This window comes from Pristis pectinata, chromosome 23 (assembly GCF_009764475.1).
Source record: "Pristis pectinata isolate sPriPec2 chromosome 23, sPriPec2.1.pri, whole genome shotgun sequence".
Classification (NCBI taxonomy): domain Eukaryota; kingdom Metazoa; phylum Chordata; class Chondrichthyes; order Rhinopristiformes; family Pristidae; genus Pristis; species Pristis pectinata.
In genome coordinates, this window is record NC_067427.1 from 4,077,611 (window position 1) to 4,102,842 (window position 25,232).

Here is a 25,232-nt window from a genome sequence, read left to right on the forward strand (position 1 = left end):
ACACAGAACAATTCCACCCAAAAATTATACATGTTAACAAATTTTTTGCTTGATCAATTTAAGCAAGATGAAATAATTTCTGAAGGTCCAGTGTGCTTTCCAAATGCACACAAATTTAAGATACTCCCACAATATTAGAATAAGCGCCCATAAGAAGCTGATTGTATTAATTGTAATCAGTCACACATAAAAATTGAAAATTATAGTCCACTAGTTATCTGAAAAGGCTTTACAGATCATTGGTTTTGAAGTCTTTAACTTCGAAATTTACTATATCTCAAACTTTGCTCTGCATCTGTCTTTATTGGGCATTGTTGCCAGATGGAAAATGTTAAACAAAAAGGATTGCAACTAAATCAATCTGCTACAGCTTAGTGCCAAATAGCCCCATGCTAACTACAAGCAGATTTGCAGGCAGGTCTCATTCTGTTATGACCTGGGTTCTGGCACATCCTTTGCCCCATGTAACAGCAGGAGGGCAGAGGCCAGCTGAGCACTGCTACTGTGCCAAACAGACTGTGGAGTGCTTACTGCTTGAGTGCTCCTACAGAAAGAGTGTGAATCCAACAGTCCATTGTAAACAACCGTTGGTACTTCCTGGCTGCTACTGTGTTGTGCATTTTGGGTGCTAAACATTTCAAGAAGAATAGCTCATTTTAATTGTGCAAAAAAAAAATCCATAGTCAGTGATAGTTTAAGAGTGAAATATTTACATTAAAAATTGTTCACTACACTATTTACAGTGCTTCTAAAAGAATTGATTTAAAAAGCTAACTCTGAAAAAAGTGCCAAATGCAATTAAAATATCAAAACACAATTTCAAATTAAGTGAGTAAACTTACATCACTCTAAATTTATACTTTAAAAATTAATCGAGCAAGAAAGGACCAAGTTAAAAAATTATACTTTCCTGAAGGTGGCTAGATAATGCTAGTCTATGGTTAATGCAGATCAGGACAATTCCTTTCATTTATTTAACACAAAATTTGCAATTAAATTAAATTTTTGCAAAGCACTTCCTTTCTACAACTGTTATAACTACTAGAGTTATCCCAGAATGCCGAAACAGGCCTTGGAAGATCCGCCAACCAAAAACAAGATACTAATTACTATGTTAAATTGATTAGTTGTCATGCCACTGACTAAATAATTAGTTACACTTAAAATAAATGGGATTCCCTTTGTGCAGATTCCCTTAAGACTCTGATTTCTATCGTTTTAAGGCCGTCTCACCTTTACACATCACAGAAAGTGAGCAAGTCCAGACAACGTGTTTTTCCATAGCCCCTGCCAGAATCGAGTAAGTTGAATACTCGAGCTTGGAACAACTTGGAACATTGGTGAAGGAAGCTTAAACTAGACCAGTGTATCCCCAGTCCTCATGTGGCAGATTTATGCCGTAACTCGCTGCAAAAATGATCAGATGCACCAGGGAGATGGGGAGAAATGTAGCCATTGTGATGAGATGGTACTTACAATCTGTTGAACGGATGGGCAGAAACAAGTACAAAGCTCATTTACAGAACAACACACAGAGTGCAGGAGGAACTCAGCGGGTCAGGCAGCATCCGTGGAGGGAGGTGGACAGTCAGTGTTTCGAGCTGTGACCCTTCATCAGGACTCCTTCATCAAGAGCAGTCCTGATGAAGGGTTTCGACCTGAAATATCGACTGTTCATTTCCCTCTGTAGATGCTGCCTGACCTGCTGAGTTCCTCCTGCACTGTGTGTTGCTCTAGATTTCCAGCATCTGCAGTCTCTTGTATCGCTCATTTACAGAACACTGATTTGCCTGAAGGACTTGTTTTTATATATGTCTGGTTAGTTCATTAGATGAAGCTGTGAGTTCCCCACCCTCCCCATGCTCACCCCTATTGAGGCTATGGTTTTTAGTCTTCATTTGCTCAAGCAGTCTGAAATCCCAGTGGTATTTCTGATTTACTACTTAGATTTTAATAAGGTGTAAATGGGCACATTGTGATCACTAACGACCCACATACACAACACATAGGATTAACGATCTGAATGGCATTTTTAAAAAAAAGTCACATTTGGATAATGGTTTAAGGCCAGAATCTGGCAACCTACTCTTGCCAGACAGATCTCATCAGTGTTAGTCTGCACCTTCTGCCAGTGACCAGTGGACGTGGCCGGAACAGCATCTGATGAAGTCGGCAGGTTTTTTGAAACTCAAACAATTCTTTCTCCTGCACTTAAATACCAAATCCACCCGCACCGTTTGCCAACGACAATCCCAATGTCATTCATTGAACAAACTCAAACTTGCCTATTGCCTTTGTTAGGGCAGACCTTTGACAATCACTTGATCAGATCTGCTGAGGGCCCCTGTTTTACAACACACCATCCCAGGAAAATACAGCATGGCAAGAGTCGCTCCGATTATTTCCTGATACTTCTGCACCAGGAGAATGACACCTGCTGTAGTTTCAGCAATTTTAGTCCTTGTGTTGAAAAGTTGTTGCCCTATTATAACTGAAGTTTGTTCCAGTTAAACAATGCAGCTAATTAATGTATTAAAAACATCAAATGAACTGTATTACATTTAAAGACACAAGAGATGCTGGATTCTGGAGCAAAAAACGAGTTCCACCAGCAGCTCATTTTTTTGTATTGCATTTGAACATGGATGTTATCTTTAAAAGGAAACCCGTCATTATGGCTACAACTGAAAATGAAATACTCAGTGCTTACCTGAACTTTGAAAACTAAATTTTATGGTATGCTAGCAATATCAGACTGCTTAAGCAAGATGTTAAAGTTTCCACCTTTAGATAACTTGCTCTTTCTTTCTGTATGCATCAGGACTGACCATTTTTGCCTACCATTCCTTTTTGCCTTTTTGATTTGTATAGTCCGGCCTGCTGGGCTTGCTGGACTAACTTGTTTCTCTTTTTCTCAGTTCTGATCCTCAGATCCAAAACGTTAACGATTTCCTTCTCTGTATATGCTGCCTGACCTGTTGAGTTTTTCTTGCATTTTCAGTTTTTATTTCAGATTTCGAGCACCCACAGCAATTTTGAAGACGATAGAAGTAATTGATTCAGAATTGGAGCAGATTTAAAATAAAACAAAACAGTAAAAGCTGGGAATACCAAGCAGCAGACACCATCTGTGTAGGAAGAAAAGCAGGAGTAACGTTATAGGTCTAATGAGAGGACATCAATCGGAAATCAGAAACCACTCCAATTCTCTCTCCACAGATGCTGCCTGGCCATCCAGTATTTTCAGTTTTTAAATGAAGATTTACAGCATCTTTAGAGTTTTGCTTTCCAAGCAAATTTAGAACTACCGACTCAATAACATCTGTTTAGTTGTGTTTCAGTTTCTGCAACTCATTCTCTGAAAAGTAGATCCATGAAATACCGAATAGTACTGTACATGGGCAGCTCATTATTGGTTATTGCAACACTTACCCAGGAACACAAAAAACATAAATTCAAGATCCCGAGAGTCTTGATGTGGAGAAGATGTGGACTAGGCAGAAAACCAGGCTGACATGGACTGGATGGGCTGAAGAACCTGTTTCTGTGCTGTAGTGTTCTATGACTCTATATCTCTATCAGATCCCTTGGCAACCTCCTGTACTCCAAGAAGAACCACCCAGGTTCTCCAGTCTGTCCACACAATTGAAGTCCCTCCACCAGGAATCACTTTGGCTAATCACTTCTGATTCATCTCAAACTCTGTGCATCTTTCCAAAAGTTACAATGCTCCAGTTATATGCCAAACCACTGTTTTATGAAGCTTCGTCCCAATTTCCTTGCTCACGTATGCTATGCCTCTAGTTAAGGAAGTCCAGGATGCTGAATGCAGTTTTTTAAAAACCACTTTCTCCACCTGCCCTGCCATTTTCAATGTACTATACATACATAACTCAAGACCACTCTGCTATTGTACCCTTTGAGTATCGTGCTGTCTCGTTGATATTGCTTCCTTTCATCCGTGTCAACAAAGTTTGCCACCCATTTCACCACTCTTTAAATATCTCCTTGAAGTTGATCATTATCTTCCTCACAGTTCATTGACAATTTCTAAAACATGTTCTGCACAGCCAAGACATTTATATTAAGAAAAGTTGGCCCTGGTACTGACCCCTGGAGACCTCCACTGATCAATTCCCTCCAGTCCAAAAGAGAAAATTTCACAACTACTTTTTTTTATTATTATTTAGACAATATCCTATGTGGGCCTCCAATCTTGGTGACAAGCCTATTATGTGGCACCTTGTCCGATGCCCGTTGGAAGCCTATATACATCACATCAACTATATTTCCCTCATTGACCCTCTGTTGCGGCATCAAGAATGCCTATCAAGATGGTTTGATGAGATTTACCTTTTATAAATCCATATTGGCTTTTTAATCAATCCACAATTAAACAAGTATCCTTTCAATCGAACTGTAAAAACTTATAAAGTCAAAGTCGAGTTTATTGTCATGTGCACCAGTACCTGTACGCGCAGGGACAATGAAAAGCTTATTTGCAGCAGCATCACAGGCGCACAGCGTCAGACACACAATACTCACAAGAAAAACATAAATTAACTTAAATTATATAAAATTATACATCCATGTTTCGAGTTGCAGAGAAGGGGTAGGGCTGGAGAGACCAAAGGGAAGGTCAGTGATAAGGTAGAGAGCAAGTGAGACTGAATGACATGAGCAGTCGTGCTGTAGGCTTGCTAATCGCTAATGATCAGGCTGGAGGAGATGCAAACAGAAGATGGGTGAATGACAACAAGAGTTAAGAAGGGCAAAAGAAAATTAAACAATGCTTAAACTCTAAAATACACCCTGGAAAGGCAGAAACCAGAAATCTAAAAAGGAGAATGTCAGAGATACTCAGGAGGTCAGACAGCATCCATGGACAGAGAAGATGAATTGATGTCTCAGACTGATGACCCTTCATCGGAAGTGGCCAGTTCTGATACAACTGGAAAAGTTATTTATCTGAAATTGTTGAATTCAGCACCAAGTCCTTGGGGCTGCATTATGCCAAGTCAGAAGATGAGATGCTGTGCCTCAAGCTTACGTTGGGACATTGTCCAGAGTGCTGAGGTCAGAGAAGGAACGGGATGAAGAATTAAACTGACACATAGCTGGAAGTGCAAAGCAGTTCATATAATCTGCATCTGGTTTCTTCCTGTTTTTGGAGACTGTATTTAATGCTCTCAATGTGGTCTCTTCGATGTTGATGAAACCAAACACAGAAGGGTGTTCACCCTGCAGAGCACCTCCACTCAGTCAACGAGGGTAACCCCCTACACTTTCAGTTGCCAGTCACTTTAATTCTCTATCCCACTCTCACCTATCATCAGTCTTTGATCTTGCTCCAATTAAGCCAAACAAACTCCAGGAATAGTATCTGATCTCCACACCTGATGAAAGGTCTACAAGCTGAAACGTAAAATCTGCTTTTCTCTGCTACATATCTGCAGCATGTTCTGATTTTATCTCTGAGTTCCAGCACCACTAGTGTGTTGTTTAGTACAAGCGCTTTTATTCTTTTTCCTTTACTGTCTTTCTCCCTCCCTCTCTCACTCATTTCCTTCTATCTACATATCACCTGTGAGAACACCTCAGCCATGCCACTACCACTCGTGTCATTCAGTCCCTGAGTCTTCACCCTATCACTGACATCCCCTTGTCCTCCCCACCCTCCTCTTGCTCTGCATCAAATCAAACATGTTTGATTTGCAAATTTTTACAGATGTGGAAAGGTCATTGACCTGAAACATTGACTCCGATGCTGCCCGACCTACCGAGTATTTCCATCAATTTGTGTTTTTAAGGTAAAAGCCTTTTTGTTTCCTCATCCTGTGTTATCAACTAATCACAGAGCTTTAAATTTCTCGTTGTTACAAATTGTTCTGAACTCACCAAACAACCTCTCATGATGTTCGGATTTATTCCTGGTACAGTTTGCAATGGACTCCTGCATGCAGTTGTTATTCATCTCGTTTTCAGAACACATTGTTAATAACATTGCTATTTAATTAAAATACAGCAGAATGACAAGCATCCATTGTGACCATTTGTGCCTCAGGATGAACTTTATTGTTGATATATGCATCCACATATTAATTATCCATTTAATTAATCAAAACTTGATATAGTATTATTGGACTACATTTTCCACAAGGTGTTATGAATGCCCAGTTAAGAAGTTAAGCATTTTCCCCATAGTGCTGAATGCAACCAGTCACATAATTTATAGGTTCAAAGAAATTCATAAGAGTCATACAGCACAGAAACAGGTCCTTTGGCCCAACATCCATGCTGACCAAGATGGCCACCTACACTCATGCCATTTGCCTGCATTTGGTATTGGTATTGGTTTTGGTTTATTATTGTCACTTGTACCGAGGTACAGTGAAAAGCTTGTCTTACAAACTGATTGTACAGGTCAATTCATTACACAGTGCAGTTACTCTAAGTTAGTACAGAGTGCATTGAAGTAGTACAGGTAAAAATAATAACAGTACAGAGTAAAGAGTCACAACTACAGAGAAAGTGCAGTGCAATAAGGTGCAAGGTCACAACAAGATAGATCGTGAGGTCATAGTCCATCTCATTGTATAAGGGAACCATTCAATAGTCTTATCACAGTGAGGTAGAAGCTGTCCTTAAGTCTGGTGGTACGTGCCCTCAGGCTCCTGTATCTTCTACCCGGTGGAAGAGGAGAGAAGAGAGAATTTTCCGGGTGGGGGGGGGTCTTTGATTATGCTGGCTGCTTCACCAAGACAACGAGAGGTAAAGACAGAGTCCAAGGAGGGGAGGCTGGTGTCCATGACACGTTGGGCTGTGTCCACAACTCTCTGCGGCTTCTTGCGGTCCTGGGTGGAGCAGTTGCCGTACCAAGCCGTGATACATCCAGATAGGATGCTTTCTATGGTGCATCGGTAAAAGTTGGCGAGAGTCAAAGGGGACAAACCAAATTTCTTTAGCCTCCTGAGGAAGTAGAGGCGCTGGTGAGCTTTCTTGGCCGTGGCATCTATGTGATTTGACCAGGCCAGGTTGTTGGTGATGTTCACTCCCAGGAACTTGACGCTCTCAACCCTCTCGACCTCAGCACCATTGATGTAGACAGGTGCATGTACACCGCTCCCTTTCCTGAAGTCAATGACCAGCTCTTTTGTTTTGTTGACATTGAGGGAAAGGTTGTTGTCATGACATCATTCCACTAAGCTAGAGGGATTTGGCCCATATCCCACTAAGCTAGAGGGATTTGGCCCATATCCCTCTAAACCTTTCCTATCCATGTATCTGTCTAAATGTCTTTTAAACATAATTGTACCCACCTCTGCCACCTCCTCTGGCAACTCGTGCCATATACCCACCACCTTCTGGGTGAAAAACTTGCCCCTTCAATCCCCTTTAAATCTTACCCCTCTCACATTAAACATACCCTCTAGTTTTAGACTTCCTTACCCTGGGGGAAAAAATGATCATCTATTCTACCTATGCCCCTCTTAATTTTATAAGCCTCTATAAGGTCACCCCTCAGCCTCCTTCACTTCAGGGAAAACAGTCCTAGCCTATCAAATCTCTCTTAATAACTCAGGCCCTCTAATCCAGGCAATCCTTGTAAATCTATTCTGCAGCCTCTCTAGCTTAATCACATCTTTCTTATAGCATGGTGACCAGAACTGCACACAATACTCCAAGTGTGGCCAAACCAACAGTGTGTACAACTGTAACATGATATCTCAACTTCTATACTCAACGCCTCAGCTGATGAAGGCAAGCATACTATACGACTTCTTCACCGCCGTCTATCTGTGTACCACTATCAGGCAACTATGTACTTGTACCCCAAGGTCTCACTGTTCAATAACACTGCCCAGGGCCCTGCCATTCACTGTCGATGTCCTGACCTGGTTCAACTTCCCAAAATGCATCACTTCGCACTTGTCCGAGTTAAATTCCATCTGCCATTCTCTTGCCGAATTACCCAGTTAACCTCGATCCTATTGTAACCTTAGATAATCTTCTTCACTGTCGATGACACCACCAATTTTGGTATCATCTGCAAACTTGCTAATTATGAAACTTATATTCTCTTTCAAATCATTAATGTATATGTCAAACAATAAAGGCACCAGCACCGATCCCTGCGGCATGCCACTAGTTAAAGGTCATCAGTTTGAAAAGCAACCCTCTACTAGCACCCTCTGCCTCCTAGCACCGCCAATTTTGTATCCAATTTGCTATCTCACCCTGGATCCAATGTATTCTAATCTTATGGCCCAGCCTAACATGCAGGACCTTATCAACGCATTGCTAAAGTCCAGGTAGACAATGTCCACCACTGTGCCCTCTTGATCATCTCCTCAAAAAACTCATTCAAATTCATGAGACATGATCTCCCAACAAAGCCGTGCTGCCTATCCCTAACCAGTCCTTGCCTTTCCAAATGCAAATAAATCCTGCCCCTTAGAATCCCTTCCAGTCACCATCCAGGGCTAATATACTGAAGTGGATTGAGAACTGGTGATCGGACAGGAAGCAAAGAGTAGGAATAGAGGGATACTTCTCAAGTTGGCAGACCGTGACTCGTGGAGTGCTGAAGGGATCGGCGTTTGTGCTCCAGTTATTCACAACCTATATCAACAATTTGGCTGAGAAGGGCAAAAGTTTGCTGATGGTACAAAACTGAGAGTAGGGAGGAAGACGTAAAGAGGCTTCAAGAGGACGTAGGCAAGCTGGGTGAGCAAGAACATGGCAGATCCGATACAATGTGGAAGAAAAGTGAAGTCATCCACTTAGAGTGAACAAAACAGAAGAACAAACTATTTTTTTTCCCCAAAGTGGTGAGAGATTGGGCACTCATGACGTTCAAAAAGACCTAGATATGCTTGCAATAAAGTCACTGAGAGCCAACATGCTGGTGCAACAAGGAATTAGGAAGACAAATGGTATATTGATCACTGTTACAAGCTGATATGACTCTATAAGTAAAGATGTCTTACATGGTAGTGTAGTGGTTAGCGTAATGCTATTACAGCCCCAGCGATCTGGGTTCAATTCCGGCCACTGTCTGTAAGGAGTTTGTACGTTTCTCCCCATGTCTGCGTGGGTTTCCTCCGGGTGCTCCGGTTTCCTCCCACATTCCAAAGACATACGGGTTAGGAAGCTGTGGGCATGTTATGTTGGCACCAGAAGCATGGTGACACTTGCGGGCTGCCCCCAGAACACTCTGCGCAAAAGATGCATTTCACTGTGTGTTTCGATGTACATGTGACTAATAAAGATCTCTTATATTAGGGCCTTGGTAAGCCACACCTACTTGTGCACAATTTTGGTTTCCTTACCTCAGAAAAGATGTACTCACCCTAGAGGGAGTGCAGCAAAAATTCAACCTACGAGTTCTAAAGACGATGGGTTTATTTGTTTGAAGAGACAAGCCTGATGTCCTCTAGAGTTCAGAAGAATGAGAAGAGAAGCTTCCTCATTGAAGCTCACAAATTCTTACAGGGCTTGATAGGCTAAATGCAGGGAGGATGTTCCATTGCTGAGGTGTCTAGACCTAGGAGTCACAGTCTCTAAACAAGGGGTAGACTGTTTAGGACTAAGATAAGGGGAAATTTCTTCACTAAGAAAGTGGTGGATCTTTGGAAGTCGCCTCACCGGGCGGTTGCATAAGCTCAGTCATTGAGTTTATTCAAAATAGACATCATTAGATTTCTGGATAAGAAAGGAATTGAGGGATGTAAGGATAGTGTTGGCAAATGGCACTGAGATAGAAAATCAACCATGATCTTGATAAATGATAGAGCAAACTCAAAGGGCCGAATGGCCTCCTCCTGTTCCTCTTCCCCATCTTGGCTTAAGTGTTCGATGTCTTTTAAACCAGATTCCTTGGTTAACAACATTAAGGAGCTTGACAAAACTTCAAGCTTTGTACAACTAAAACCTTCGGATCAATAAATTTACCCAATTAAGAACATCTGTATGTATCACAACAAGTTAACAGATCAAGGTCACTTAGGGAGGCAGAGTGAGCCGCTGCCTCACAGCTCCAGTGAGCCGGATTCAATCCCAGCCTCAGATAACAACTGTGTGGAGTTTGCTCGTACTCCCTGTGACTGCATAGGTTTCCCCAGGGTTCTTCCGTTTCTTCACGTCCAAAGACCTGCATGTGGCTAGGTAAACTGGCCACCCCAAATTACCCCTTATGTGTAGAACCTAGGCTAGCGTAGGTGAGTGTACAATGTCGAGGGTGTTGATTGGAATTGGAGGAGAATAAAGAAAGATTATTGTAAATGGATGTTTGATGATTGGTGCAGACTCATTGAGACAAGTGGCCTAACTTCTTGCTAAATGACGATGAAAAATGATAGATTTTACAACACTTGACCAATTTTCCAGCTTTTCTTAGTAGATCCTAAATGTACACTTCACCAAAACTTGTACCATAGAGCAGACTCATTTGGAGAAACAAGTATTAAAGATAACATTGAAACAAATTCAACATACTTCTAAGTCTTTAAATGATTCATACGTTTAATATATTAAATACAATTCCATTCACACCACCAAAAACCTAAGGAGTAGAAAACCGACAAACCCTGTCAAACAACACAAAGTCTTGGATATATTCCTTTGTATTTAAGGAGGTTTGTCACCAAACACTCCAACAAACTTCTACAGATGTAATGTTGGAAGTATCCTTACTGGTTGCATCATGATCTGGTACAGCAATTCAAATGCGCAGGAACGCAAGAAGCTGCAGAGAGTAGTGGACTCAGCCCAATACATCACGACCACATCTCTCCCCACCATCAGGAGTATCTACAAGAGGCGCTGCCTCAAGAAGGCAACATCCATCATCAAAGATCCCCACCATCCGGGCCATGCCATCTTCTCACAACTACCATCGGGCAGGAGGTACAGAAGGCTGAAGTTCCACACCACCAGGTTCAGGAACAGCTACTTCCTTTCAACCATTCCGTTCTTGAACTAACCGGCACAATCCTAACCACTACAGTTTAAGCAGCATTATGCCCACCTTGCACTAAAATTGACTTTTTTTTGTTCTAATTGTATTTTTTTCTTGTAAATATTGTGTATTATTGAGGTTTAATTTATAGTTTTCTTTGTGTACGCTGCTTATATGATACTATGTGCCTATGACGCTGTTGCAATAAGTTTTTCATTACCCAATGCATACTTGTACTTGTGCATATAACAACAAACTCAATTTTGACTTTGACTTGGTTCCATCTTGTGCATACATTCAGATTTTTTTAATCTCTCCAAAATTACTCACTATTTGAGCAAAATGGACAGTGATTGGTAAGGCAAATCCTTCTTTGGTTATCATAAGATTCTGTAAAACTGAAGTGATTTCACTGATATCAGAGACGCAAAAACGATTGGTCTTGTCTACAGGACTAAACAAAACAACAGCAATCCAAAGCAGTTATTTCTCAAATAGAAGATAGTCTACAATGGTGTTCTCAGTTGTCCTCCACTTTTCCTAATGTGTAAGTTAATGATTTGAACTTGGGTGTACAATGGAAAAATCCAAACTTTGTAAATGACACAAAACTTGGAAGCATGGTAAAGTGTGACGAGGATGACAAAAATGTCTCTGGAGGAACGACAGGTTGATGGAATGGGTGGATACAATTAAACAGGAAATAAATGCAAAAAAACAGAACAATGAAACTCAGTGGTCAATCAGCATCTGTGGGGACAGAAGGTATAAGTTGTTAAGACTCCCATTCCAGATCCAGCAACTGGAGTCTCTTTTCTCATCAGCAAAAAAATGTAAGTTGATACATTTTGGTAAAAAGAATTTAACTGGATGGAATTTAACTCAGACAAGTGTGAAGTGATGCATTTTGGGAATTTAAACCAGGATAGAGCATATACAGTGAATGACAGGGCCCTGGGGATTGCTGTGGAACAGACATAGTTCCCTGAAAGTGGCAACACAGGCAGACAAGGTGGTGAAGGTGGCACATGGCACGCCTGCCTTCATTGGATGGGGCCTTGAGTACAAGAGTTAAAACATCATGTTACAGCAGTACAAAATGGTGAGACCACACCTGAATACTGAGAGAGTTCAGGACGCCATACTATAGGAAAGATATGATTAAGCCGAAGAGGGTGCAGAAAAGATTATCAGGGATGTTGCCAGGACTGGAGGGCTCAAGTTATAAGGAGAGGCTGGATAGGCTGGGACTGTTCTTCCTGGAGCACAGGAGGCTCACAGGAGGCTGAGGGGTGACCTTATAGCAGCTTGTAAGATCATGAGGGACATAGATAAGGTGGATGGTCACAAGTCTTTTTCCTCAGTGTAGAGGAGTCTAAAACTAGAGGGCACAGGTTTAAGGTGAGAAGGCAGCTTTTACACACAGGGAGTGGTGAGTACATGGAACGAACTGCCAGAGGAAGTGATGGAGGTGGGTACAATTACAAGGTTTAAAAGACACTTGGACAGGTTCGTGGATAGAAAAGGTTTAGAGAGATATGGGCCAAACGCAGGCAAATGGGATGAGCTCAGGAAGGCACCTTGGTCGGCCTGGAGGAGATGGGCCGAAGGGCCTGTTTCCGTGCTATTTAATTCTATGACTCTAAAAATGAGGAGCAATATTACATGAGGGGTACAATTCCAGTGGTGGTGTAGGAACAAAGTCAGGGGACAACAGGCACAAATCTTTGGTAAGGTAGCAGGGCAGATTAAAAAAGTTGAAAAACCACACCTGCTCCTTTCAGAGATAGGGGACAATTGCCAGAGAGTATTGTTTAACCCAGGTAGACACTAGATTAGCCACAATTGGGCACTGGTCCACCAGATGGATAAACTGGAGAAGCTGAGATTCTCTGCAGAAGAGAAGGTTGGAAGATCATTGGATAGAAGTGGTCAAAGAGGGTCTAAATAAAGGAAAACTGTTCTAATCCATGAAAGGGTCAAGTGAGTTAAGGTGTTGATTTAAGGTGACTGGCAGAACCAAAAGTCACATGAGGAAATGTTTTTCCACACAGTCAGTTATGATGATCTGGAATTCACTGCCTGTAAGGGCAGTACAAGTAGATTTCAGAAAGGATTTAGGTAAGGAATTAGAAGGGGAAAAAAAATTACAAGACTACAGGTAAAGAGCAGGGTAATGAGACCAACTGGATTTCTCTGCAAAAAGCTGGCTTGACCTCTCTGGGCAGAATGGCTTTCTAATAGAACCAATGCTCAGGTGTGTTCATAAAGCTTGCTAAATCACATTATAATACAATTTCAAATTCTGATATCATTTGCAGAATTCAATCCAGGTTTTATAAAGGTTCTACCTACAAGGTAACCTATATTCTGAAGAAGTCATTATTTTCATTATGATGAACAACAAATTAAAGAAATTATTTTCTAATTAATGAGAATTTTTAATCATTAAACTTAAGAATATGTATTGAAGGGCGGTTCTACTGTGAAACAAAAGGATAAGTCAAGTCACACTGGCCTTCACATTCCTTCACTGGCTCAGCTCTAGAACTGAATGTTAACCACTATGATGTTCTTGCAAATCACTAATGACGTTCAAGTATTCATGAGGCACATTTTTTTTTCATTCCAGAGCTTCAAAGACATTTCATATGGCAGACACTAAGCAACAACATTTTGCTAATACCCAATTAGAATACAAATCCATAATTAGTTCATCATGCAGATTTGTAACTTGCATAAGTACCATAATGATAACTTGAGAGGTGTAGATATCATTGAGCAGTGCAATAATATGCACACTAAATGACCAAATAAACCATTTCGAGACAACTGACAGAATGCCCTTGAATGCAGTAATTGCAATGCATTTATTTTCAGATTGGTAAAAACAGTCATTGCTTCAGAATTTCTGGTATGTTCTGTTTAGTTTGAAATATTTCAATATCTATTTAACCATTAATTAATTCAAGGGTTTTTTAAACCACTGGTCTAGCTTCATTAAATTTTTTCATCTTTAAAGCTTTGAATAAAACCAAGATATGGTATTGTAAAAGTCTGTTTTTTCTCCCGTCAGTAAAACTCCCAATAAATCAGATTTTAACAGAGTAATTAGATTTTCTTACGTGTGACCAGAAATCACTTGCAATGCACCAGTTTAGATGGTGAGGGGTGCAACTATGGCTGAAGAGTTAATGTTGTGCTGTCTATATGCAAACAGTGCCCTGGGTCCTTAAAGGGCCTTGTTGTCCCCACATTGCACTGATTTGCCAGTTGGCAATCCTAAGCCAGGAAACTGTCAATTTCAATTGAGCTTACGGCTACATACTCCCATTAAAGAAGTCTTGCTGGTTAAGGGGCAGCCTCTGTTTCCAAAGCATGGGAACGAGAGCTCTGCATTCCTTAGATTTGAGCTGGCAACTTGCACTGACTAGAATTTTCAAGGAGCAATGAATGAGCTTAACAAAGGCGTTCTGTGGCCAGTTCCTGGCTGTCATCCATGTCAACAGTTTCTTGGGTCAGAGGTCACACTAACTACATTTATTCCCAGCAGACCCTGTTCCAAACAGACTGCAATAAGTACAAATTCAGAATTTTTCAGTAATCCCCAGAGATATCCCTGATCTTCCACATGTTTCTGCTCAATTAAAAAAAAATCTCACTTTGCACCGCCTGTACTTGGGGAAGGAAGCCCAATGGAAAAGGAAACATGGGATAACACACAGTCAAAATCAAAAAGAGCATTCCAAATATAGAAAGTGGCACTAAGTGTAACATATTCTGCTAAACAGATTAACTCTTCCACTGAATACTGTACATCAGATGTGTCACAGATGGAGATAACTACTGTTGTTACACCTTTTGCAGTATGATTCTGTCTACCATCATCCAAAAATAGAGAAGCTTTCTCAATTTTTGACAGCAGTTACCTGTTGTAGTAAAAGAACTGCTTAAGGGAATTCACTGACACTTAAATATAGTGAGGGGAAAAGTGAACTAACAGATAAAATTTATTCTCAATTATCAGAGCCAACCTTTGGTAATCTTTTTCATTCAGTTTTTTTTTACATATATTTCCCTTGGAGTGCGGAAGCCAACCATTGCGTATTTATTAATTGAAAACTATCACAAGACACCAGATGCTTAAATCAAAAAGCACTGGCAAGAGCACGCTGAATGTTGATAAATGCTATTTAACGAGGTTCAAACTCCCAACCTGTTAATATAAATGATACACATACAAAAGCAAAGCAAAGAACACAACTCTCTAACCAGTAACTTACAAGATTTTTTTAAATTCCAGAACTATGGACAGTGGAATTAAAGAATTCTACTTAATATAAAAATAGCAATGGCATTCTAAATTTAAAACTATCTGAAATACATGAAGTATTATACATTAATGACTCTCCTTCCAAAAACACAATACCAAGCTAACGGGCATGAAAAAAAAAGGATAAATTGAACACAATCTTCAATCATTTCAGAATAAATGAGAAGGCAGAATTCAAGTATTTTCAAAACTAAACATCACTGCATAAATTGAGTATTTTTTTTATTTGTTTTGGTTTAAAAATAAACTCGGCTATAGTTCAGCTTGGAATACGTAGAAACATGAACTTGATCATGAAGACATGTTTATCAGGAAACATTTTATCTTAACTCAGTCAATTCAATGTCACTTATGTACATATCAGACCATCATTTCCTTCCTCCACATGCATTTTTTTCTTTGAAAAGAAATGTCTCACTTAATAGAAGATTCCATCTGCCCTGTAGCACTGTTTATGGGTAATCTGGGTGCAGAGCAATGGTGTGATACTTAGGCCCTCACAATCTTTATGGCTATTTCTTAGGTATTCAGGGCATAAATATAGTTTCAGTAAGAACAACAACATAAAAAGGTACAACCCAAGGTCAGCTGCAGAGTCCTTGTTGATGGAAGATTATGCAGATTGGCAGTGCCCTTAAAATCTCCCATTCTTACTCAAGTAATCACCCAGTTTATTATGGTCAGAAAATCTGCTTTTGTTCTTTCACAAACATTCTTCACACTTCACAATGACAAATATGATGGGTAGACCCCTTGGTATATTCATATACATGGAATACAGCAAGTGAGCTGAGGAGAGTACAGTGTGGGGGAATGAATACGAACTGGGGGAAATGAGAGGAGACAGAATGGGAAACAGGGAAATAAATATCAGCTGGGCAGAGCTGCTGTAGACTACAACATGGCAAGTTACCACACACAGATCAACGGATGGGGCCAGAGAGCACTGCATGCACAGGGGCAAAGAACAGAGTCGAGGAAGAGGTGGGTGCCAGCGAACAGATCACTGGTTGGGAGAGGAAGAAGGGACTTATCAAAGGTCATATAATACAGCGAGGTGAATCTAGTAAGTGCATAGCAAGAGAACCTCTAAAGTAAACTCAACAAAGGACCACAGAGGTGAGTAGGAAACCCAGCACTGAGAGGAGGAGATCATATGCTGGGTCACTTCTTTGGATGGTACAAAACAGCTTAAAAGATTGAAAGGCAAAGCAGCTTTTATGTGTAAAAGTTATGTACAATTTATGTTAAATTAAGTTTATGTTAACTTCTGTTTGTCCTCGTCTTGTAATGCACCATGATGCTGCTGCAAAAAGGTAATTTTCATGGCATTTACAGCCTGTGTATGTATGCCTAAAACAACAATAAACTTGAACTTGAACTAGAATGAGAGGCACACAAAATGTTGGAGGAACTCGACAGGTCAGGCAGTATCTATGGAGAGAAATAAACAGTCGACATTTCGGGTCGAGACCCTTCTCAACCAGAAACATTGACTGTTTATTTCCCTCCATACCTGCTGCCTAACCTGCTGAGTTCCTCCAGTATTTTGTGTGTGTTGCTCCAGATTCCGGCATCAGCAGAATCTCTTATGTCTCTAGAATGGGAGAACTAGCCAGGGGTAGATAAAGCAGGTAGGAGGATAGACAATGGTTTCAGCACTGGGAAGCAAAGCTCAGTAAGAGGAGGGCAATACAGAGGAGTAAGAAAAGTTGTCAAGGAGAGACAAAGGCACCTACCTGCACAAATGCATAACCTAATCTAATTTTCTCATAACACGTTGAAACAAGCCAAGTTGATAACTTATGCAGTACTGAGCATCAGAGTGGATACCATCTACGTAACACAATTGCATCACGTTAAAATTGCACAGTCAGCTATTTTAGCATGCTGTAGTTATTATTTAGAAACCACTTAAAACCAATTGGAAAAGATTTATCCATTACATTACTAAATTCCAACTAAATATTCAAACCATAAGATCGAAGGTGTCAAGTAGCTAAATACTGCATGCAAGTTGTGTACTGCAGTAGGTGGTTACGTAGTTTTGCAAAACACAAGCGAGCTTCATAATTCAATGAGCTGGAAGTGGGCAATAAAGACAATGATGGGGAGTTGAAATAATTATAGATAAAGTTAAAACCACTCAGAAGGAGGAAAACAATCAAAAGGTATAAAATTCTTTAAAAAAGAAAATGGATCCACCAATTTATGAATAGCAGAGCTGTTTATCATTATCACATAAGATGGATACTATGTTTTAATATTGTGGTTTAAAAAGCCTAACGTCTGAAGCAACCCACTGAGAGCCACACAGTTTGTAAGATTTGTAATAATCCAATTAAAATGCAGGTGTGGAACAGTAAAACAAAATAAGCTCCCAGCATCAATAATGACAGCATGACATTGTTGATGGTTAAACAAGAGCATTCTCCTCTTTAAAAGTACACAGGATGGTAAGTTAGAACAGAATGTAACAACTAAAAGGCTGAATCACCACAACATTCAGCAACATAGAATTATTCAGTAAAAGAGCATTTAAAGAATAAATAGTGGGCACCATATAGACAGCAGTACAAAGTTTCTGCTACTTTGTATCAGAGATTGTGAAAATTGGTGACAGTACCATGGCACACAATTATCAATCAGTCGGACTAATCTTGCTGGCTGCAGTTGGTGGCCATTTAAACTGCTGGGGGAATTACCACATAGATTAGACCTCACAACCCATTGATTTCAGCGGGGATTGTAGGGCAGCAGATTAGAAGACAAAAGGAAGGGGAACTATTATCTTTAATTACTTATCTTTCGTTTAATGCTTTTAATTAACTCTTAAGTGCTTTGTGTTTAATTATCTTCTTTCATTTTTTTAATTCACTTCAATAGTACTTTTTAAATATCTCCAAATTTCAGATTTTTTCTTAAACTGTTAAAATTGCAGCTTTGATAGCAGACAGAGCTCCAACTCCAGGGATAGAGCCTCTACACCATGCCCGAGGCCCAGGCACCATTTGAACCTTGCCTCCTGAATTAAGGACGTAGTGAGCCAGTTAGATCAGTCAACTGCATCCATCCCACATACCTGCAGGCGTGCAGGGACTGCAGGTGGTGATTCCTGATCATGGCTAGGTCTAGCACTATCTGCTGAATATCTCTAGTCATTTCAGGGGTAAAACATTCTGTAGGTTCTTGAACTACTTTAATTTAGAATTTTAAATAGAAAAATTTGAATATGGCTGAAAAAGTATAACGCATCAATTCCAAACCCGTGCTGCAAATGTAAGAGTACAAATATAAATACGGAGAGCACTAGACTGCAAAGTAAAATTATACAAAGAGAGTGTTAATACTTTCATGCTGCAGTGAATGGTCTAACACAACAGGATTTAAAATCACCCTTAACTATAAATAGATCCAACACTGCTCTGCATCAGTCTTCAAAATAAAGCCTCAGATCACAAGCCTGTCAAATCAAAAGCACAGTATCATTACTCATCAAATCTCCCGATTCAATCGCAGGTGCCTAACTGCCATCACTGTCCACCATGATAACCACTGAGCAAAAAACAACACAAGCAATGAAAAAAAAATCTCTGGGTTTCTTGAACAACACTCAGGTTGAGATAATGGCCCAGAATTTGTGATTGTAATGACAGTGAAACTGTCAACATTCACCAACGTTACTGTGTAAAACTGACAGCAGCATCAGCATCTGCACACATTCAGTTAAACATGGAGGTTCCTGTCACTGACGTCCTGCTCCTCCACAGGGTGTACAGCGATGAGGATCGTCTGCAAAAATTGAAATTCACATCAAATCACTAATTCTATGTTGATTGCATCTGCCAGGATTGCAACAGAGCACCCTGTGGAGGAGCAGAATATCAATGGCAGCAACCTCTGCGCTTAACTGGACACCAACAGTCATGTTACTTTTACACAATAACGGTGACAAATTCAAAGTTTTTCTGTCATTATAGCCCTGAATTCTGGACCATTATATCAATTTAGTGTTGTTCAAAAAGTTAATTTTGTTTCATTGCTTAGTAGATATCATGGAGGACAGCAAAGGCAACTACACATCTGCGAATGAATCAGGAATGAAAATCATGAATGAAATGAATGAAAAAAATGAAGCTTGTCAGACTATTTGATATTTAAATATTTGACTATATTTGTGATCTCACAAGATCACAAGACAAGGGAGCAGAAGCAGGTCATTCGGCCCATCGAGTCTGCTCCAAGGAAAGGGAAATAGAAATGAGAAATGGGGAATGGGGGAAGAAGAAGAAAAAACTATTCTAATCCCAATTTCCGGCCTTATCCCCATATCTCTTGATATCCTGACTATTTAGGTATCTACCTATCTCCTCCTTCTAACAGGCTTGATACTTTTTATATTCACTCAAAGGATGTGGGCTTTGCAGGCTGAGTCAGCATTTAATTGCCCATCCCTAGTTGCCCTTGAGAAGGTAGTGGTGAGCTGCCTTCTTCAACTACTGCGGTCCTTGAGGAGTGGGCATCTCCATAACGCTGTTAGGGAGAGATGATGCTCCAGGATTTTGACCCAGTGACTGTGAAGGAACGGCAATATATTTCCAAGTCAGGAGGGTGTGTGGTCCGGAGGGCATGGTGTCCCCCATGCTTTTGCTGCCCTTGTCCTTCTAGCTGGTAGAGGCTGTGGGTTTGGACGGTGCAGTCTAAGGAGTGTTGGTGAATTGCTGCAGTGCATCCTGTAGATGCTACTGAAAAATGAGAGGTTTGATTTTGCAGAATGACAGAAAGACGTGTTACAGGATCTATTTCTAGTTTGGGGGATCACCTGGTGTAAGACTATTAATTACAGTGCAAAACAAAAATGTTTTATCACTCTCACCATATCATACTGATCTGCAAAATGCCACATTTCAAGGGTTGTATGTGCTCACAATGGCATTGTACATTTGGAACAAGTTTGGAATTTAAGAATACATTCTTATTCCTGTCACGTATGGGATGTCACAACATGTAGATTCCACTTTAAGTTGCACATCATCTTGGGTTGGAAATATATTGCTGTTCCTTCAGCACTGCTGCATCTAAATCCTAAAACTATCTACCCAACAACACTAGTGGTTCCTTCAATAGAAAGGATTGCAGCAGAACAAGAAAGTTGCACACCAGCATTTCCCAAGCCATTGGGATGGGGAAATAAATGCTGGCCTTGCCAGCAATGCATCAATCATGCAAATGAAGAAAAAGTGACCCTATTTGACAAAATGACTTACAGACAGTGGTTACCTGAGTTAATTAGAAAGGTCTAACAATTCATGCTATAAACTCTTTAAATATAAATAAACACCCTGCTAAACATTAAACTTTAACTACACTGTTAGGTATAGATACGCACATAATGATGAAAAGCTGATTTAAATAAATTAGGTTGGTGGGGGTCACTTAAACTGGACCAGTGGAATGTTATATACTTGGAATTAGAAGTGTAATTTATAACTTAAATCCTTAACTGATCTGAGCTAAGAACCCATTATTCATAAAAGGTACTGTTCAATGTGTGTGATAGTACTTAAGAAAACAAAAGGGATTTTAGATTATGTCCAAGGACCATCATCCAAAACAATGAGAGATATGTCAGTACAATGTTAGGCTCTTACAGATTCACAGAGCATCATGTCCAGTTTTAGCTCTCATATACCCTAAAGAATACCAAGGCTCTGCACAGTGTACAAGGTGGTACCAAATTTTACAATACCAGCTATGAGGAAGGGGCCAAAATTTATCTGCTTAAAAGTTGTAATGTGCAGATTAAGTTTTTGTGTGTACTTTGCAATACAACTTTGTCAGAAAGCTCTCTGCAAATCAGGTTCCAGAATTTACATCCTCCCTGATCTTCCTTTCTGAACCGCCATGTGTATGATGCATCACGCATCAAGGGGCCAGGATATGCACAATTGTATTCAATTGCCCAATGGTATGCGACATATTCCTTGACACCATATCCATGACCTTCACGCATGTTTCCTTTGCTCATTGACAGCATGGGTCACTCTTACATAAGTGGATCTATCACAATGTATGTTTTCACATAAGTGCTCAGGCTCTGGAGTCCAATGCTGAGAACCACCTCAAGTAGGTCTAATTTAAGTTAAAAAGTTTGCCCTCACAACACCTCTCCTTTGTGGCCTCTAACAACCCCCCTGTAACCCAATCACAACTCTCCATCCCCAGCAGGCAATCTTGAACCACCCCCCGCCGATTCCCAGACCTCTCTTCCATGTGCCTCACGTGTTATAGAATTTGACAGCAGCAGGCTCTCAAAATGAAATTTCATTGGATCACGCATCACCCATTTAACATGCCAACCCAGCACTAAAGAACTTCTAAGCCTGTATATTTCACACTGAAGAAGCACCACTTTAGAGGGGACAGAGAGATTAAGTACTTCAATACAACCTGCATGGAAATTATTGGGGAGGGTCCAACTAGAAATCACAATCATAACGCTTCTTGATTGCTTTGTTAGATATGTACAGTAACTAGGGAATTTTATTCCATCTTCACTCGTCACATCTGATGATGGCTCAGTTTCTTAATTCAGCAACATTCAATAATTACTGAAGGATTGGTCACGGTACAATAATTGTTACAAGATCATAATTTGAAAATTTGCTATTTACAGAAGGATTATATACTATTTTTCAGAAATTAGCCTTCCTTTTCTCTTTATCCACATTTAAAAACATTTTTATACAACTTTGTTTTCCTCTACAAAACAATGCATACATGTAAAAAAATAAGCAAGTTGCAAAGATCCAACAGGTGTAGATTTAGGAAGCTAACTTGACCTTTTGCTTGATCTTAAACACATAGAATCTTTTTCTAATGATCAATTTGGTAAAATAAAGTAGAAATACTTTACACTCAGTTTTATCTGAAACCAATTTTGAAGCCGAGTTTAATTCCCACTCTGGCAGTATGGTTCATTTCTTCAGCACCGCAATGTAGAAGCTTTAAAGCCTCCTCCTTATCTATGCATCAGTTCAAAGGAATTTAATGTTGTTGCAGTACTTACTTGCTTACATCTGTTTCACTATCATTTTATTAATTGAATGCAATGCCATGATAAAAGATTATACTGTAAACTGAAATAGAGGTCTTTGCTGTAAAGAGCGCAATGGGTACAATCTAAAGATCGATTCCAGTCTGCACAGGCATTAAACAAGCAAAGCTCCACATAAATACATAAAGAAGAATACATGATAACGTCCTTTTACATTTTCATAGTAAGTAAATAAGCTTTGCAAAGTGTGATGCAAGATTAAACAACGTTTTGTTTTTTTTTCCAAAAAGGGCTATTGCCCAATATAAATCTGAAACTACGACACACAGATGAACCTCATAATCAGAGGGTCTTTGTCCCCAAGACAATGCACTTAGGACTGACCCCTCAGTATAATGACCTGTTGGGAAAGGATATGAGAATCGTGCCTGTCAGCTAAAATGTGCTATTTGTCACAAACCAGAGGCTAGTGCTGTTTTCTGTGGTTGTATATACATTTTGCTGTCTCACCTTAGGAAGCAGGAGCAAGTTTTAGCCCCAGAAGATAAGCGACAGAATCCAAACCTCTGCTTGCTGTCAATGTCAGTGAGTACAAATGTAAAGTTCTGGCCAACTTGACTGACTGTAAGGCTGAAAAAGAGAACAAAGCAGAAGAGAATTTTCAACTGACCATAAGATAAAGTTGTCTAAGCAAATCATGTCACTGAACTAGCACAGCTGAACTCCAGGCAGGAATTCATTTTCAGGAAATAAATGGACGCATGCCATGTTTCTCCTTATATAGGGCAACAGGTTGATCTAATGGGAGTTCAGAATGTACTAATCTAAGCCTAGTCTCTCTCCCATCTTTATTTTTAATATTAAAACCAACCTCCTTGGTTTTTCTTTCTTCTACAATTATTTCTCTTTTTTTTACACTCTTCTGTTGAACTTTCTGGTTAATAATATTATCCCTCCCTCGCTGCTTTTTCTTTTCTGCCTCTAGCTAATCTCTGCACTCAGTGCTCTCTAATGTTTTCTCTAATTAGTGTTCTGCATTTTTCCATCTTTTAACTCCAAATCATTATTACATCTAACTCTGTCCCTCAACTTTCAAAGTTCCTGAATTTGGGTCAGGCTGTCAACTAGGATGCCACAAACGTGCTACTGCCAGAGCAATGTTGCAAACACATTTAAAAATTAGTCTTCAACTATATTGGACATGACAGAGATGTGCCACAGCCACAATAGTGAAAGTTGTCTTTCTTTGCTTAATCCCAAGGTTATTTCTAACAAATATAACACAAGAGTATGTGGGCAATACAAGCAGGTATCACAAACCCAACATTATTTTAAACTTTCAGTTGGGCAAACTTGGACTGTTTTCTCTGAAGCATTGGGGGCTGAGGGGAGACCTGATAGAAGTTTATAAAATTACGAGAGGCATAGATAGGGTATACAGCCAGAATCTTTTCCCCAGGGTAGAAATATTACAGAGCATTGCTTTAAGGTGAGAGGGGGTAGGTTTAAAGAGGATGTGCAGGGCAAGTGTTTTTTTTAAAAACACAGAGAGTGGTAGGTGCCTGGGACACACTACCAGGGGTGGTAGTGAAAGCAGATCCATAGTGGTGTTCAAGAGGCTTTTAGATAGGCAATATGAATATGCAGGGAATGGAGGGGTATGGATCATGCGCAGGAGGGATTAGTTTAATTTGGCATAAAGCTCAGAATAGTCATCGTGTGCCATAGGGCTTGTTCCTGTTCTGTACTGTTCTATGCTCTTTCTGTAACTCACACCTGAACTCAGGAGGGATATCCTTGATTCACTATCAGTTGTCAGTTACACAATTTAATTCTAACCGAGCTGAGAAAATTTCCCAATGTTTATGCCATCAACACAAAATCAAAAAGGCAGAGTAATCAAAATCAAACATGCAAATTGCATATTAAGTATTGACACTGCCACCTGGGCCGTTTATTATTCTACACTATAGGGCTTTAAAAGCATTTAAATATCCAAAATACTGAAGATCAGCTCATCTTGAACAGTCACATAAGTAGGCTGCACTCCAGTTAAAATCTGAAACCAAATATTTTCACTGTCACATAGATTTTGTGAAATTACCCATATGAAAACTAATAGAGATTGTGAAATTGAAGGCACCTTAAACAGTGTAGACAAGATTAAAGATTATTGCAGAAGTGAAAAACGTGATTTTAAACACCTGGCATAGCAGGGATGAATTGCAGAAAACAGCAATTTTCCCCCCATTGTCATCCCCATGTTACTAACTCAGCTTCCCAATCCCTCAACAGCTCCAATTTAAAATTCTCATTCTTGTATTTGTACCTCTTATATCTGCCTGTTCCTCCAGTGCAACAGACATTTCTCACCATCCTCCAATTTGCCTTTTGTGCACCTTTTCCTTTACCCTACTGCTCATCTGTTCACCACCTATGCCTTGAAAAATATCCTTAAAACCCACTTCCTCCATTCAAATCTCCATTCAAATTGCTGTGTGCCTCTTACTAATACCTCTCCTTTGGCCCAGTATTGGTTGTTACAAACGTCTGTTGGAATGTTGTTTCCATATTAAAGATTAATATCAATGCAAGTTGTTTCATTTTAGCAGCAGACTTAGTGTGGGTGGTGGAGTTTTTGAGTGATGGATGATCAAGGAAAGATGCAAGTATTACAAAACATGTATCAGAACTGAAATGGCTAGAATAAAATAGAATACATTTTAACGTACTGGGAGAACTTCACAGTCTATGTTTTTTTTTCCTGGAGAACAACATAAAATAATGGCCAAGACCAAAGATGAAATAAATGGATGGTGAAACATCTAATGGAAATACTGAAAGAATTTGTCAAGCTGTGCTTTCATCAGTCCTGTGGTTAC

At 39.9% G+C, this 25,232-nt stretch overlaps 1 protein-coding gene across 5 annotated transcripts in view; it reads right to left on the minus strand.

Annotated features, from left to right (window-relative positions):
* LOC127582046 (DENN domain-containing protein 1A-like) overlaps positions 1-25,232 on the minus strand; it is a 437,758-nt gene that overhangs the window by 246,398 nt on the left and 166,128 nt on the right. For all 5 annotated transcript variants that reach the window (XM_052037000.1, XM_052037002.1, XM_052036999.1 and 2 more), the window contains one exon: positions 22,861-22,980. In XM_052037000.1, the coding sequence (XP_051892960.1) occupies positions 22,861-22,980 (120 nt within the window). The remainder of the gene's footprint in view (positions 1-22,860; positions 22,981-25,232) is intronic.